Here is a 17,156-nt window from a genome sequence, read left to right on the forward strand (position 1 = left end):
ACTAATACCCACTGCAATTTACATCTTATGCTTCTTTTCCACAACTTTTCTCAGAGTTTATTGGACATCTTGCTTTTTAGTCCTCAAATTTGGAACTAGGTAGTAACGGGGCATTGATGCTTACCTGAGACGCACCTTCTCATTCAGTGAAGACAGCAGCCAGAGTGGGCAATCCTCCTCCGTTCAGATTGGTGGACTGAGTCTGACAAAGTTCTTAGGTCCCGCCTCTGTTGCCGGGGGATCCAGCTTTTGGCGAAGACGAAGAAGCAGACTCGACACGTTGAGAGAGAAAGGTAAGTAGGAGAAATGTAAGTAGAGAGACCAGATAAAGGAAGAGTGGGGCTGGCTGCTGTCTTCACTGAACGAGAAGGTGTGTCTCAGGTAAGCACCAACGCCCCATCTCCGTATTGGTGAAGACAGCAGCCAGAGTGGGACATACCAAAACCCCCCATGTCCCAACTATGGGTGGGTCCCTGGCTGGTCTGAAGACCCCCCCGCCAACAACTTGCTGAAGAACTCTACAACCAAAGGCCGCCTCCGAAGAAGCAAACTTGTCCAGCTTGTAGTGCTTGACAAAGGACGAAGGGGTAGTCCACGCAGCCGCCCTGTAGATCTCCTGCAATGAAGCCTGCATTGCCCAGGCCGCCGAAGTCACCGCACTACAGGTTGAATGAGCCGTCACATGGTCGGGCTTTGGATGGGATTGCAAATCATAGGCCTTAGCGATTGTCTGCTATATCCACCTGCCAATGGTCGAGGACGTCACCTTGGAACCTAATGAGAGAGGAATAAAAGAGACAAACGACGACTCCGTCCTGCGTATGGTAGCCGTCCAGTCCAGATAGATATGCAGAGCCTGGCAGAGCCCTTCGCCAGAAGAGGAATGGGGGGAAAGGTGTAGAGGAGGCCCCTCGACCACGGGCTGCGGATAGCATCAATGCCCTCTGCTCAAGGAGATGGGAACCGTGTGTAAAAGCGAGGGAGTTGAACGTTTGTCTGGGTCGCAAACAGGTCCACTGTTGGAATGCCAAAATGCGTTGTCAGGGCCTGGAAGAGTGCAGGATTTAGGTGCCACTCCGAGGGATTGACGGTTTGACGACTCAACCAGGCCGCCTGCACATTGGCAGTCCTGGAGATATGCTCCGCTGCTAGCGATAGAAGACGGCGTTCTGCCCAAAGACCCAATCTCATGGCCTCCTGCATCAAGGTTCAGGATCTGGTGCCCCCTTGGCGATTTATGTGCGCCTTTGTGGCAATGTTGTATGTGAGCACTAACACGTGCTCACCTGAGACTGACCCCTGAAAACGATGGAGGGCTAGGTACACTGAGCGAAGCTCAGCCATTGATGTTGTGTCGTAGATCTTGGGCAGTCCACATGCCCTGAACTAGGTCCGACTTGCAGTGAGCTCCCCAGCTGGAGAGACTGGCATCTGTCATTACCACCAAATGTGGAGGAGCATGGAAAAGGACCCCCTTGGTCAGTGCCAGCAATCGCCACCAGTTGAGAGACCTGAGGACGTCCTGGGGAACATGGACCTTGGCTGATGAAGATCCTCTGTCTGCTCTCTGGAATGCTAAAAGAAACCATTGAAGGTCCCTAGCGTGCAGTCGGGCCCAAGGGATGATGGAAATGGTGGAAATCATTTTACCTAGGAGTTGGGAGAGTAGAGATAGGGAAACCTTATGCTCCCATTGCACCTTGCAGAGAAGTTCCCACAAACTATCCTGACGTTCCTGAGAGAGATAAACTCTGCCTTCAACTGAATCAATCACTGCCCCTAAATGAAGGATACGAGTCACTGGAGTCAATTGACTCTTCTCTCTATTGACAGTGAACCCGTGATCAGCCAGACATTGCAAGGTCGCCTGTAAATCCCAAAGAGCCCCTTGAACTGAGGTTGACAAAATGAGGATGTCATCCAGATAGCACTGGAGATGAATTGCGCTGGACCTGAGTGAGGCCGCTAATGAAGCTAGAATTTTAGTAAAACACCTCGGGCCGAGGACAGCCCAAAGGGCAAGGCCGTATACTGGTAATGCACCCCATCATAGAAAAAATGCAAAAACTGCCTATGAGCGGGAAGAATGGCAATGTGTAAATACACCTCAGTAATATCTATTGAAGTGAGGAAGTCACCCTTTCTGACGCCATCCAGAATAGATTGTAAAGACTGCATTTTGAACCTCCTATAAGCAATGTATTGGTTCAAACGTTTAAGGTCAAGAATAGGTCTCCACCCCCCGCTCCCCCGAGGATTTCGGGACAAGAAATAGAAGAGAATAAAACCCTAGCCCGTGTTGATCCTCTGGCACCTTCTGAATAGCATTTATGAGAAGAAGGTGATGAATTGCAGCATCCAAGAGGATCCTCTTATTTGTGTCACGAGAGACTGGGCAGCGAATGAAGAATTGTGTGGTTGGGGATGATACCAATAATTAAGAAAGATAAAAATTTGGAGGATTGGCAGATTGGGATTAATAAATTTATATGGCAAGGTAAAAAGGCGAGGGTTAAAATGAAAATAATTCAGGACTCACAGGAAAAAAGAATTGTGGGGGTGGAGAAACAAATTCCAGGGATAGACCAGATCTTACTGTAACCCTGACCCAGCAGTCAGATGTAGTTTCGTCCCAATGATCAGCATAAAGAGCCAATCTACTGCCAATGGGAGAACTACCATGGCAGTTAACGGCGGCGTCGGATAGAACGGCTTCCTCCCCCGCGAAAGGGCCGTATACTCACATACAGTCTGCCGCGGACCGACCTATCCTGTAAGACCCATTGCCTGGAACCGTATGAACCCTGAAAATGGGAAGGACCCGCTCCCCAGTCTGACCCCCAAGAGGAAGGGCAATGGGAAAAGGGAAGGAATTGGGACTCCCCTCGACGTTGGGCAGTAGGTAATATCTTTCGATTGTTTTTGGTTTCGATCAGCAGCAACTCCAGACAATCACCAAACAACTTGTCTCCACCAAAGGGCGTAGATGCCAGGTGCCACTTGTGGCAGGTGACCACTTGCCAATTACGAAGCCAGAGAAGGCAGCGTGCTGCAACAGTGCAAGACATCACCCGAGAGGCAAATCTGGCAGAATGTAATGTGGCATCCGCCGAAAATTGTTGGATCCTGGTATCATCAGGTGGCAACTTGTCTTGTAGCTCCTTGAGCCAGAGTAAGGTGGCTCGATTGAAAAAAGAAGCCGTGGCCGCAGACTGAATGGTCCAGGCGGCTCCTTGGTGTGCTCTTTGAAGCACTTGATCCGCAGGCCTGTCATCAGGTCATAAGGCCTCCTCAGGTTGTCCAGTGATAGCAGAACCTGTGAAGGACGCAACGATGGGGGCGTCAACCCCAGGAGATTGTAGCAAGGAGGCCAAATCAGTGGCCACATTGAAATGACACCAATCCGTAGATGACGGAAGTGGAGCTCTGGTTGGCGTTGACCACTGTCGCTTAACAACATCCACAAACAAATGAGGAGCCGGGATAGTGTCCACAGCCTGATCAGACTCAGAAAAAAGAGATGCCGCCAGCCTCTGCGATGGTGGAGATGAGACCTTGCCCGCTGGTGCATGAAGTTGAGTCACCTTGATGGCTTTGAAGAGCAGGGACTTGAAAAGATTAGGCGGAAAGAGGCCTGTGAACGCCGGCTGGTCAGGTGCTAGACCTTCATCGTCAGAGAGCTCCAACTCACGGTGCTCAAGGTCCTCCAGTATAGAAGGCTCGGCAACCATTGAATGGTCAGGTGAAACTGGTTCATTATAGGAGCGTGCATCCTCCTCCTCCTACTGGGCAAGGTAGCGGCTGGAAGCTGTAGAATGATCTGAGGCTGCCCTGGAGGGATGGCGAAGGCCCGTCTGAATCCCTTGTTGAATGGCCTGGGCAGTAATGGCCTGAAGATCGGCAGGGAAAGGAACACTGACATCCCCAGATTGGTTAGCGCCAGGAGGTACTGGAACATAACCTTGCGTTATGGCCACTGGATCTGCTAGATCGCTCTCCCTAGCCGTCTGTACAGAAGACAAGTTGGGAGCACCCCAGAAGTTATCCGTAGATATAGGTAAGGGGTCACCTTGCAAAGAGATTTGATCTAAGGAGGCAGTGCTGAGTGGAGCCGCCCGAACGTTAGCCTGCGTGGTTGAATGATTAGATGATTTGGCGACTGCCTTGTCACAAATCTTACGCAGGACAAAGTCACGCCACTTTTCATGCCTGCTGGGAGACTTAGAAACGGACCAAGGTGTCTTAGAGCTGGATCTGTGTGCGTGAACTGGGGTAGCAGAGGTAACATCTTGTGTAAAGTCCGCTGATATCTGGAAGGAGTCACCCCGACCAGGAGAGTCAGAGTCATTGTCCCTTCGGGATTTGCTCAAAGCCTTGGGCATTTTTCTCCTTTTATATGTGTGTGTGTGTGTGTGTGTGTGTTTGTGCGTGCGTGCGTGTGTGTGTGTATGGAGCTTCACTGAGAGTTGAAGGCGCAAACAAAGTCAAGACAATGAATCTTGTAAACAGTTGTCACTGGGCAGCAATAGAATGGATGTTCACAACAGTGACAATCTCAGAGGCACAAGCAAAGGAGGCAAGGTCCAAGTGCAAAGGAAATAATTCCAAGCCCAATAGGACGGAGCTTAGTGCTCCTATTGGCAGGCAGCAGGCACAAGTCAAGCAAACACTTGAAATCCCAGCAGGAAATAATAGAAGCCACACCACTTGAAAAGTGTTCAAACGACAAGCAGCAAGCGCTCTCTCCAAAATGCCTTGCTAGCCTGCAACGTGGTTGGAGCTCAGCGCTCCTGTCAAAGCCTCAGCCGCAATCTCCGGCAGCAAAAAAATGGCACGAAAGGGTCTGACAGCCATTTAAAATGGCGGCTGCAGTCAGCGATGGGCACGAAGTTCCCAGATAAATAGTGCCAGCTCCGTTGGCAAATTCTGGCCGAAATCAGCCTCGAAGGAGCGAGGGAAGCGGCCACGATCAGGAAAACAAGCCCGGAGGCTGAGAGGGAGCGCAAAAGCTCCGCTAAGGACTGCCAGGTGGGAGCTGGTTTTGGTGCTCAAACCACGCTGTTTGAAAAGCTGTCAGAATGGCTAAAAGAGATGGCCGGCTCCTCTGCGGCTGTGGGAGCGCGAGACTCCACCTGGGCGCCCGTGGTAACCTTTGGGAGCGCTAGATTCCACTAACCAGATCCAGACAGCTTTAAAAGGAAAACAAGGCAAAGGGACTGTGAAGAATAAAATGACAGTCCCAGAGCTGTCAAGGCAACCGCGGGTCCCCAGCCCAGGCAAGCCGAAGTTCCAACCTGCGGGGACTTATACAACAAGTCCAATACTTCACAATAAGTCCAATAAACAAATCACAAGTCCAAGTAATAAGTCCAAAAACCAAACCGTGCAATCCAAACCAGATAAGAAGATAGAAAACAGCAATCAGAGTGAGGAATAACTCTCGATGTGTCTGTCCAGTCTGACGGACTGAATCAAAAGCTGGGTCCCCCGGCAACAGAGGTGGGACTTAACAATTTTGTCAGACTCAGTCCACCAATCTGAACGGAGGAGGATTACCCACTCTGGCTGCTGTCTTCACCAATATGGAGAATGGCTGTTGACCAAATTGATGTTCTTATTCTGGGAAATTTTTATTCCTCCAATATAATATTGATGAAAACTATCTCCAAACACTGACTCAGAAGTTCCATAGCATTTGTGAAATTAATGTAGAGAGACAAGTGAGTAGCATCTACATATTAATATTCTCAAAATCAATTATCCAAATTCAAGCAGATGCTGAAATGCATGATGAAAAGATGGAGGCTTGGTGGCACTCAGAAGTTCCAGTACCGGGGTTTCTCTCTTTTCAAACAGAATTTTTTAGCTAGTATGTCTTGACTTCTTACCTGCTGGACTGCAGCCAGACTGTGAAGTTGAGCACTATTGAGCTGTTGTTGAAGCATAAATTGATGAAAGTATTGGGCTGCATTGGGTTGTCGCTGCAGTGCTTGAAGGGCCTGCAATAAAGAAGATATCCAAAGTAAGAACATGGAGCAACTATAATCTACAATAGTGGTTCTTTTAAATTTTAAACTGCAAGTAATTCTCAAGAGGTTACTTTGGACATATCATAGGGATAATAAACAATTTATATTGACTTATTTTGTGTAAACAAACACTTGTATAAGCATAAGATGCTTGTGGGTTTTTTCTGGATAATGACATTATTTGAATCTAGGAAAAATGGTAATCAGGTCAATCAGTTTAAGAATCATTAGTCTACAAACTGAATGAAAGTAAATAAAATTCCAATCCCCTATAAACAAATATGGATCACCACCTCAAACTGAAATCAGAGGTTATTAAGATAATAATTTCAAGGACTTCCTGTAGCGACGTCACAACAAAGCGGACTGGGGAAACAGGCTCCATTATTCCTACCCAATTTCACCTGTCAAGAGACCTTTAATGGTCAAAGTTAACCCCGGAGGGGTTGACAAAGATAGAGGGGAAGCCCCAAAGACTACGGTAATTTCTCGTTAGAACCAGGAGAAACTCCTTGGAGCCAACAGGAGAGAAGATGGTCAGCATGGCTGAACTGAACCTGTGACAGCTTGGTGCGAGACAGGAAGAGAAAAATCAACGAGCAATGTGGCTGTGCTGGGTGAGGACGTTCTAACTTTCTGCAAATGAATTTATCCCGATTTAAATATTAAAAAGCTTTGAAAAGTGTGACTCAAAAAAAAAAAAAAGGTGGAGCAGGATTTACTGCTCCCCCAAAATAAGTGGCGACTTAGCTTCTAGAGCTATTGATAGATCCAGAAAAGAATGGAAGAAATGACCATAAAGGAATTAAGTTTGATTTAAAGGAAAGCCCAGACCAATTATCTTTAAAAAATTTAAATATCTAGAAGAGTATTAGAATACATTTATTAATACCTTTTGGGATTGACGTCTGATTTGGAACTTGTAAAGGGTTTTTTTCTAAGCCTTTAAAGGAGAATAAGGGCACCATCTACTGACCAGAGGAGAGTGTAAGAAGAGGAAGTGATCTGTTGTTATACCTTTAAAGACCTACAAAGACTCGATAAAGACTCTTGGGATCTGTCAGATACAAAATATATCTCACAGCTGGCTACAGTTACCAATGAGATATCTAGAGACAATCTTTGAAAACATTGGGCAGTTTGAGCTGTGGGAAATTGAAAAAAAAGGGGGGGGAGGAAGTATCCATTGTGAAGTTGGAAATAGTGTTTTCATCTTTGGATGAAGCCATACTAAGCCGAAGGCTTCCACATGCTGCCACTTTCTACTGTGTGGGAAAGTAGGGGAGGGGTGGTGGTACAAGGGACTATTAGACATAACAACATTCTTCCTGGCAGTCAAGGTCAAGCTGGGCTCGTATCTGGAGAAGGAGTGGCCGGAGTTATGTCTCGAGATGGGACGGTTGAAGATTGGAACATGTGATTGGCAGAGGGGTCATGAGGGTAGGGATTTTGGGGTTGTATTACCGAGGGAGAAACCCGGATCCCCAGATTCGGATTTCAACCAACTGTGCCAGATTACCCATGCTAGTAAAAGAACTTTGAAAGATGTTTTGCTTCGAAGTCTTTTCTGCAAGAAGGGTTTTCTGGAACGCTGACACTAGGTACTGCTTTGAAATGAAAGCTTGGTGACCTGATGGGATCTGGGGCCTTGGTGGATTATAAATTTTAATTCTTGAAAAGAAAAGAAAATATTGGCGGCTGCTGAGATATAAATGTATACAGTATAAAGAAGAAGAAAAGAAGAGATGCAGCGATAATTGTGGTTACTGAATATTTAAACATCGACGGTGAAAATAATTGACTGAGGAGAGAGAGAGAGAGAGAGAGAGAGAGAGAGAGAGAGAGAGAGAGAGAGAGATCCAGTAAGGGGAAACTAAGAATTGGATTAGATTGACATTGGACATATATGAAACTGCTTCATTTTTGGCTAACACAAAAAAGTAGGACTATCAGATTCCTGCCAGAGACTGAAGTTTAAAACAATAAGAGTACGTTCAGAACCATATGGATTATAAATTTAATCTGTCAAAGGAAGAAGGATAGAGGAAGCATCTATTATTAAGGGAATTACGAGTATCCAACGGACTTGATAGGATTATTAATTCTGTAGATCACAAAGAGGTGTTTTTGTTAAACGGTGGGGATTGGAAATTTTAGATTGTAAATATATATTTATAGATACTACAACAGAGAATTGAAGGAGGTGTACTTGGAGGTTGGGGTCTTATGGATATATCATTGGTTCAGGTTTTCTTAGGCCTCACAGCCAGGAGAACTTGATTTGACCTGCATAGTTTTGCTCTCCCTGAATTGGGCCCCTAACATTCTCTGAGTTAGATGCATAGTTTTGCTCTCCCTGATTTGGGCCCCTAGCCTTCCCTGAGATAAGCTTCTAGTTTTGCATTCCTTAAGTTGAGTTTCTATTCAGGTAAAACGCATGATTTCCTGAAAAACACGTGGTATTTTGCTAATACGTATACTCTAAACGCTTGCTGATTGGTATAGTTAAGTTTCTATATGTTAATTTCCTCATTGCTGTAATTACCCCTCCCTGCTAAAACTGCATAATAAAAGAGACTGTTGCGATCTAAGGGGGATCTTTTTACAACATCTCTTTTTTTACAACCCTTTCTTCGTGCTATCTCATTTTGAAGAACTCCTGGTGTGGTGTCTTTTATTTGGCTTCTTTCGTCCTTGCGAGGACCCACTAAATTGTCTCAGCGAGGGCTGAGACCCGTTCCTGCGGGAACCCAGGACAACATTAACAGGGAACCTAGGACAACAAATAATTGTTGCAGACCAACAGCAACATCTGGGGGCTCGTCCTGACCTGTTGTGTTGTCCAGAGGCGTGATCGTTGTCTAGCGGTGCGTCACCTTCACCCTCATTGCTTACCCGTCCGGGACGCGACACATGCATACGTAAGTAATGAGCTCCTCGAACTCGAAAGTCTCATCATGGCATAGGAATGAGCTTTACTCTCTGGTGAAGAAGGCTAATTGTTTGCAAAAAGTTAATGGCACCACTGTCTATCCTCTTTCTAAGAAATCTCTTACCTCTTTTCTATCCTATGTTCATGCCTATGAGTCTCCGTCTGTCTCTGTAGCTGCCTCTGCTCCCCCTGCGGACACAGCTCTTTCTCCTTCTGCAGCGTCTCCCCCCCCTTCGGAGGATACAGACATAGCTGCAGGCACTCTTTCTGCCTTGGTTGCTCTTTCTTCTCTTTCTCTAAGAACTGAACCCCCGATATCGGCTTACCCTTTAAACCTCAATCCACCAGGAGGGGGACAGCCGATACATGACAACATCAATGTACGGGTGCTTAAAAATTTAAAAGAAGCTGTTACTTCCTACGGCAGGCATTCACTCTCCGTTCCTTTAGCTCCTATGTCTGCTCATTCCTTTCCCTCCTCCTCCCTTTCCCCCCACTCTGAACCTTCAAAGCATATTGAGCTAGAAAGCGTATTGTCTTCCATCCCTGCTTTGAAAACTGCCTCCTTTCCCCTGCCTGCCTCCCTTCCCCCAGAGCACCCCTCCCTTTCCCCCATGGGTGATCAGCAACTGATTTGGTTTAATTGCTTCTCTATATCTGGAAACAATCTGGAAAAGAATTTGCTCACAGCGACTACATGGGAAACATTGGGAACTTATTTCCATGAAAGTCCAAGAGCCCCTGCAAAAATTCTGTTCATGTGGCTCATGGTCCTCGAATGCCTCATTTTATTTGTTGCAGACGTCACTTAGAGAATCAGGACCTCTGCCTTATCAAAAATGACTTAAAAGGATCCACAATCACAGTCATGATTTAAACTGCTGAGTTTTCTCAGACAAGTTCCCCAGGTCTGTAAATGTTGTTTGATGATGTGTGTGCTTGTGTATGTATGTATGTGATCATTTTCAGACCTGCATAAGAATTGTAGAGATAATTGTGATGCTTGATTTGCATGGAATGTGTGTATGTGCAAAACTCATTGAGAAGGTGTGAAATTTCTGTGTTGTCTTTTGGATTTGCAAGAAATGTGTACATGTGTGAGAAATTGTCTCTGCATGTGTGTGTGTGTGTGTGTGTGTATCTGTCTGCATAAATTCCGTATGCAAGCAGCCAGGTACTTTTGGAAAAGAAATAAAACATTTTTTTTCCTTTTGCAAGCAAGTGAGTTACTTTTGGACATTTTTTTTCTCTTCATATGCATGAGAATGTCTTTCCAGTGAGTTACTTTTAACTTTTTTTCTCTGCCCTATGGCTTATCTTAACTACCCCCCCTTTTGTTCCTTGCTGTGCCAGGGAAAAGGGTGGGCTACGGGGGGATAACCATCCACCCCCACTCCATTTTTTTTTTCTCTCTTCTTTCTTGTCTGAGAAGGGAGGGACAATTAGGCTCTCTGGAAGCATTGCTTTTGTAAAAGGCTATGTAAAAAACTATGCAGATGTATTTTCTTTTTCACCATGAAAACAATTTTGATTTTAATTTTTAATCATGCATACAATTTTGATTTTGCTTTTAATTTTTATTTTTTCTCTTTTCTGGAACTTTTTGAGGTTTAACCTGCCTGATTAAACCTATACCTTTATAAATGTTTTCAAAGCACTAAGTTGACTAAAAATGTTTCATTTAGCTTTGTATTTTTGCAGCTGTTCACACACATCATTAGAGTTGGAAGGGACCCTTGGAGGTCTTCTAGTCCAACCCCCTGCCCAGGCAGGAAACCCTACAGCATTTCAGACACATGGCTATCTTCTTATGTATGGATGCATTTTTTTTAAGCGTAAATCTGTTTTTTGGAAAATGCACTTAGGTTTTCCACACAAACTGACTCACCCTTATTTGCTGTTTGTATTGTTTCTTTTTCTTTTTTAGCAGCACAATATGTGCCCTGTTTTAGGAACTATTTCAGAGATGAGTTAGAAAGTTATAGGATGTGATAAGTTAGAAGGTTATTTTGCTAAGAATGTGGTTTGTTTTTGGAAGTTTTTGATAGCATGGATTTTGTTAGTGACCAACTTCCACACATGAATAAAAAGGGTGGGAGTTGGGTTTTTATTGATTGATTGTCTTTTTCTCTGTCTTCCACATAGTATGTTACTCAAATAGTACAAACTATTTTTCAATCTTACTTGTCCCCTTCTCTTGATTCTAATCTCATTTCTCTTTTCACAACTTTACAGTCTCTCATTTACAAACGTACACATCCCTATTTTGTTACACATATACGTAGCTATCAACCTTTTCCTGGTTTTCTCCAGGAAGGGAACAATGTAGCAGACGCTGCGGCCTCTGCCTCCTCTCTTTTGACACTTTCTCCTGTCTCTCCTTGGGACAGTCACTCCTATTTTCATCAAAACAAAAAGGCGCTCATGAAACAATTTGGCTTCACGGCTGCTGAGGCATCTGATCATACATCAATGCCCTACTTGCAGCCGCCAAGGTAACTCTCTTCCGATGGGGGTCAACCCCAGAGGAACAGTGGCCTGTCAACTATGGCAAATGGATGTAACTCAATATCCATCTTTTAACCCTTGGAAATACATTCATGTTTGCATTGATACATATTCAGGTTTCATCATGGCAACCTTGCAAAGGGGTGAAACCGCAAAACAAGTAATTAATCATTGTATTCGGACTTTCGTAACGTTGGGATGTCCAAAAACTCTAAAAACTGACAATGGACCAGCCTATACGAGCTCTGCCTTTGCACAATTTTGCCATCGCTGGTCAATAATCCATAAATTCGGCATTCCTTTCAATAGCCAGGGCCAGGCCATTATAGAGAGAGCGAATCTGACTCTTAAACAGGCCTTGGACAAACACTTGGGGTCAAAAGGCATCAGCCCCCCGACACTCCCGGCGTTGCAAAATGTATTAAATGTTTGTTTGTATTCATTGAATTTTCTTAATCTAACTGGATCTCCTGCCTCCACTGCCGCCTCGAGACAGTTTTCCGCTCCTCCCTCTTCTCGTCCTCTGGTATATTATAGGCATCTTCCGGATCCAGCTTGGAAAGGTCCAGCTCAATTGATTACCTGGGGAAAAGGCTACGCTGCAGTTCAATTGCCTGATCGAGTCCTGTGGGTTCCAGCTCGCTGTGTTCGCCCCTGTCATCTCAATCAACCAAAAAAGAAAGATGAAGATCCTTCTGATCCTATCACTGATCTCTCTTGCCTCTTCTGTCCCTAATGCCTCTTCCTCTCTTCCTAAATGTACATTCCTTGAACGTTTAAGTGCTTATATAAGAGTTCCTCATTGTAGAATACTAACCCCTCTTGGGGGTCGTGCGGAACTTGTTTGCAGACAACGCCATCCCTTGCTGCATCCGGCTCAGTGGACATGGCTAAAGAATGGATATCCAGTCCATCCCTCTAACAATACTTACATTATATCTTCTCCCTGTTCCACTTCTCTGTTAATTTTTAACATCTCATCTGAAGACTACAGCACTTATGCATGCTCCCTGTTTTTCCCAAAGCAAAAAAGACATGAAAATTTCCCTTCTCTCTGCTACCCATTTCTCCTCTGGTGTATCTCGCTCCTTGCCCTATTCCCACGTTTCTACCTCTGCAGCTCTTCGTTTGCAGCGCTCCTTATCCGGAGCACAGCAGAACCTGCATCGTCCCGCAAATTATACTTGGACTATTTTGGACTTCCAAGGAAGCGTCCTTCATTCCATCTCTAATCGAACTCTGTGGCCTTGGTTTCCTGCACTCTACTTTGACTTTGCTGAAATGCTGGTCGGCGCCCATGGATTTAAACATAAAACAAAATGTAATCCTTCCCCTCGGGACGTCTGGTCAATTGGTCCAGGCCTGTATATCTGCCCAGGACATCTTTCTGATCTCTCCCACCTAGATGAATGTGGGACCATCTCTGACTGGTACTGTAAGTCCTGGCAATGTGTGTCAACCGGAAAGATTTGGTGGACTGCTCCCTATACTACTGACTATATCAAAGCTGTACTAGGCCCTGATAACAATTTGCCTTGGAATTCCTGCTCCAATTGGGCCTGCTGCGCGTCGCCTCAATCCTATGACTGTTACTTTTACATCTCATGGAAGGAGTCTTCCGATTACTGAATGGCTTAAAGGGAAAAGATGGGGGGGAAGGTCGAGAGATAATTCCGATTACAGACATCCAGGAAATATATTCATAATTCGTCTTACCATGTCCTTAGAAACATCCCCACCTGTGGGCCCAAACAAACAAGTCAACTCGCCCTTTTTACAGCCCTTGATTAAAAGCAACAATCCATTGGTGTCCCTGGTCTCCTCTGCGCATGATGCCCTTGTGGCAGCCCGTACTTTTCCTAACAATGATAGTAGATGTTGGTTGTGTCTGTCTTCTCAACCCCCTTTTTATGAGGCCATAGGTTCCGCCCTACCTTTTACCAATAGCACCTCAGATACCGGTTGTAGGTGGTCTAACTCTTCTATAACGGTATCCTCAATTGAAGGTCAAGGTTGTTGCCTTGGGTATGTACCCTCTAACTTTTCTCACTATTGTATTAATGCCTCCTCGGATGCCTATACTTCCTGCACAATATACTTGTCCAAAGAAAGACTAGGACTTGACACTGGAGGGTGGACTATAACATACACTACTCTATTAACTGCAGATCTTTCCAAACGTTTAAACGGTCAGTTTTTTATTCCTTCCAATGGCTCTATTTGGGCCTGCTCTACGGGTGCTACTGCGTGTGTCAGTGGAGACATTTTACACACCAAACACGCTTTTTGCATTCAGGTTTATCTTCTCCCTAAAATGTCTGTTTTTTCCAATAATGAGTTCTTTTCTCGCATGGAAACACCCCAATACCTTCCATGAACCAAACGGGAGGTGGTTACTACTATGACTTTGGCCCTTCTCCTGGGCCTAGGAGCCACTGGTGCTGCAACTGGAATCGCAGGAATGGTTGTGGCTGACAAAAACATCCGCAGGCTCAGTATTGAAATAGATGCTGATCTCAAACGCATTGAGCAATCTATGGTTGCCCTCCAAAATTCCCTGACCTCTCTCTCCGAGGTTGTATTACAAAATAGAAGGGGTTTGGACTTGCTATTCTTAAAACAGGGCGGTCTGTGTGTAGCTTTGAAAGAAGAATGTTGTTTTTACACTGAAAGTTCTGGTGTTGTGCTTGACTCTATGGCAGAATTAAATACCCGATTGAAAGATAGGGAAAAAGAGCGTTCTCAATCCCATACGTGGTATCAGGGAATGTTCAATCTCTCTCCCTGGTTGACCACCCTCCTCTCTGCCCTAGTTGGTCCTCTGATTTTGTTGCTCCTTGCATGTACAATTGGCCCATGTGTCATGGGGAGAGTTCTAGCATTTTTGAAACAACGACTAAACAGTATTGGAGATGATGTCCTCTTGCTAAGGAACACTGTTGAAAATGAATATAAACAACCTCTTTTAGAATTAGCCTCTGAGGCTGCTGAAGACTCTGAATCGGGAACCATTCCTTTGAAAAAGTGTACTGACTCCCTGCGGGGTCTCCCGGAGGGGGGATCCACTGGGGATGTCATAGCTTTAGAAGAATATTACCCATCTTAAAAAATAAAAACAGAGGACATATGGATATATCATTGGTTCAGGTTTTCTTAGGCCTCACAGCCAGGAGAACTTGATTTGACCTGCATAGTTTTGCTCTCCCTGAATTGGGCCCCTAACATTCTCTGAGTTAGATGCATAGTTTTGCTCTCCCTGATTTGGGCCCCTAGCCTTCCCTGAGATAAGCTTCTAGTTTTGCATTCCTTAAGTTGAGTTTCTATTCAGGTAAAACGCATGATTTCCTGAAAAACACGTGGTATTTTGCTAATACGTATACTCTAAACGCTTGCTGATTGGTATAGTTAAGTTTCTATATGTTAATTTCCTCATTGCTGTAATTACCCCTCCCTGCTAAAACTGCATAATAAAAGAGACTGTTGCGATCTAAGGGGGATCTTTTTACAACATCTCTTTTTTTACAACCCTTTCTTCGTGCTATCTCATTTTGAAGAACTCCTGGTGTGGTGTCTTTTATTTGGCTTCTTTCGTCCTTGCGAGGACCCACTAAATTGTCTCAGCGAGGGCTGAGACCCGTTCCTGCGGGAACCCAGGACAACATTAACAGGGAACCTAGGACAACAAATAATTGTTGCAGACCAACAGCAACAGGGTCTCTCTGTGTGTGAATATAACTTTGTCTTTCCCCATTTGATAAGCTCCTTTCTGAGTGGTAGATGACAAGTATACCAAATATGTCTAAGATAGGAAAGAAAGCCTCATCTACACCATCAGCAGCAACATCAGCAGCAGCATCCAGCCCATCCAATCAAAGGTCGATAGAAAGCATGCTAGGTTTGGAGAAATCAAACTCCTTTTCAGAGTATGCAAGCGATGCTACAATCAGTCCAAGAAGTTATGATTAAAAGTCAGGAAGCTATGTCCAAAAACCATGAAGAGATTAAGAACGAAATGGGGGAGATGGATGAAAAGTTAAAGAACTTCCAGTAAATGATAGCGAAGAATGAACAGAGGATACAGAAAATAGAAATAAAGGCTGGGCAAACAGAAAAAGAAATGAAGGAAGTAAATCAAAAGCTATCACAAGCTAACAAGACGGCAGACTTGATGACTGCTGGCTAGAGCACTACAGAAAAATAAATAAGACATACAAAGGGAAATAGACGAAATATTTAGAATCCATATGAACTACGCAAGAAGACATAATCTATCAAAAGAGATGCATTTGAGATTCACCAAAAAGATGTTGAGAGATGAAATATATAAAAGAACTAGAGATGATCCCATGAAGTATAAAGGGAGAGAAATTGTGACTTTAAAACAGATATCTAGGAGAGTCAGAGAACAGAGGAGACAATGCCAATTTTCGACAGCACAACTGATTTAAATACAACATGACTTTAAGATGGTTGATACCAGAAGGAATTCTGGTTACCTGGCAAGACAAAAAATTTAGGGTGGATACACTAGATAAAGCACATGAATTCTTTGAACATCACTTTACTGCATATGAAGAACAGGAAAGCAGAGAAGAAATAGAAAGTAAAAGTCAGGACGAAATACAAACAGAAGAAAAAACTCTAGAACAGGAAGAGAGAAAAACGAGCAAGCAGAATGAGAGGGTACAAGAATAAAAGGACGCAAAGCGATAAGAACAATCAGAAAAACATGATGAAAAGAAAAAAAAACTTCACAAAACTACAAAGATTAAAATTGGGCCTAATTTGTCTTCAAGAACTGCATATTAAAAAACTATTTGGCAACCTATTGGAATATCCCAAAATTGGGAAACTATACTCGGTATTAGCTCATCAAAAGAAAAGAGGGGTGGCACTATATGTCAGAGAACCATTAAAAGAAACTACAAACTAACAATGTCAACAACATATTAAAAAAACCTTTACAAAATGTTCTACAGATGGTATTTGCCACCAGCAAGAATGACAAAGATGTTCCAAAACACATCGCCAACATGCTGGAAATGTAAACAGATACCAAGTTCCTATTACCAAATGTGGTGGACCTGTCCAATAGTGAAAAAATATTGGTTAAATATAAAAAGGTGGTTAGAAGAAATGACAACAGAACAAATAGATTTAAAACCAGAATTGTTCTTGCTAGGCATCCAGGAAAATATAATAAAAGAATTACATATTTAATATTACATGGGATAACAGCAGCGAGAATTAAGTACGCACAAAATTGGAAAAACAGAAATATACCTATAGATGAAAATGTAATAAAGAAAATATTAGACTGTGCCGAAATGAACAAATTAAAGATGAAAATTAAGGACAAAGAGGAAACAGAGTACTATTTAACTTGGGTCTTATTTTATAAATGGTTAAGAGAATAGAAGCAGAAGTTAGTAATTTATAATTAAGGACGATCAATAATATAAAAGTGTGTGTGTGTGTATATGTACATATACACACACACATACATACAATAATACCATAAGGAGTATTATTACTGGATAACACGTGATTATAGATTAAATTGTATAGGGCAATTAAAAGTGTAGATTACATTGTATGTATTATTTTCATATTATGAGAAAAATGGTTATAATTATGTGTATTTAAAAGAGTTGTGATACAAACAGTACACTGTCGTTGCAGAAATG

The 17,156-nt window shown here is 43.7% G+C and overlaps 1 protein-coding gene across 8 annotated transcripts in view; it reads right to left on the bottom strand.

Annotated features, from left to right (window-relative positions):
- PHC1 (polyhomeotic homolog 1) overlaps positions 1-17,156 on the bottom strand; it is a 274,243-nt gene that overhangs the window by 172,605 nt on the left and 84,482 nt on the right. For all 8 annotated transcript variants that reach the window (XR_009153197.1, XM_058166767.1, XM_058166765.1 and 5 more), the window contains one exon: positions 5,889-5,999. Coding sequence is in view for 7 of the 8 variants with exons in the window: in XM_058166767.1 (XP_058022750.1) it covers positions 5,889-5,999 (111 nt within the window). In the remaining variant the exon portion in view is untranslated. The remainder of the gene's footprint in view (positions 1-5,888; positions 6,000-17,156) is intronic.

Source organism: Ahaetulla prasina, chromosome 2, assembly GCF_028640845.1.
Source record: "Ahaetulla prasina isolate Xishuangbanna chromosome 2, ASM2864084v1, whole genome shotgun sequence".
Classification (NCBI taxonomy): domain Eukaryota; kingdom Metazoa; phylum Chordata; class Lepidosauria; order Squamata; family Colubridae; genus Ahaetulla; species Ahaetulla prasina.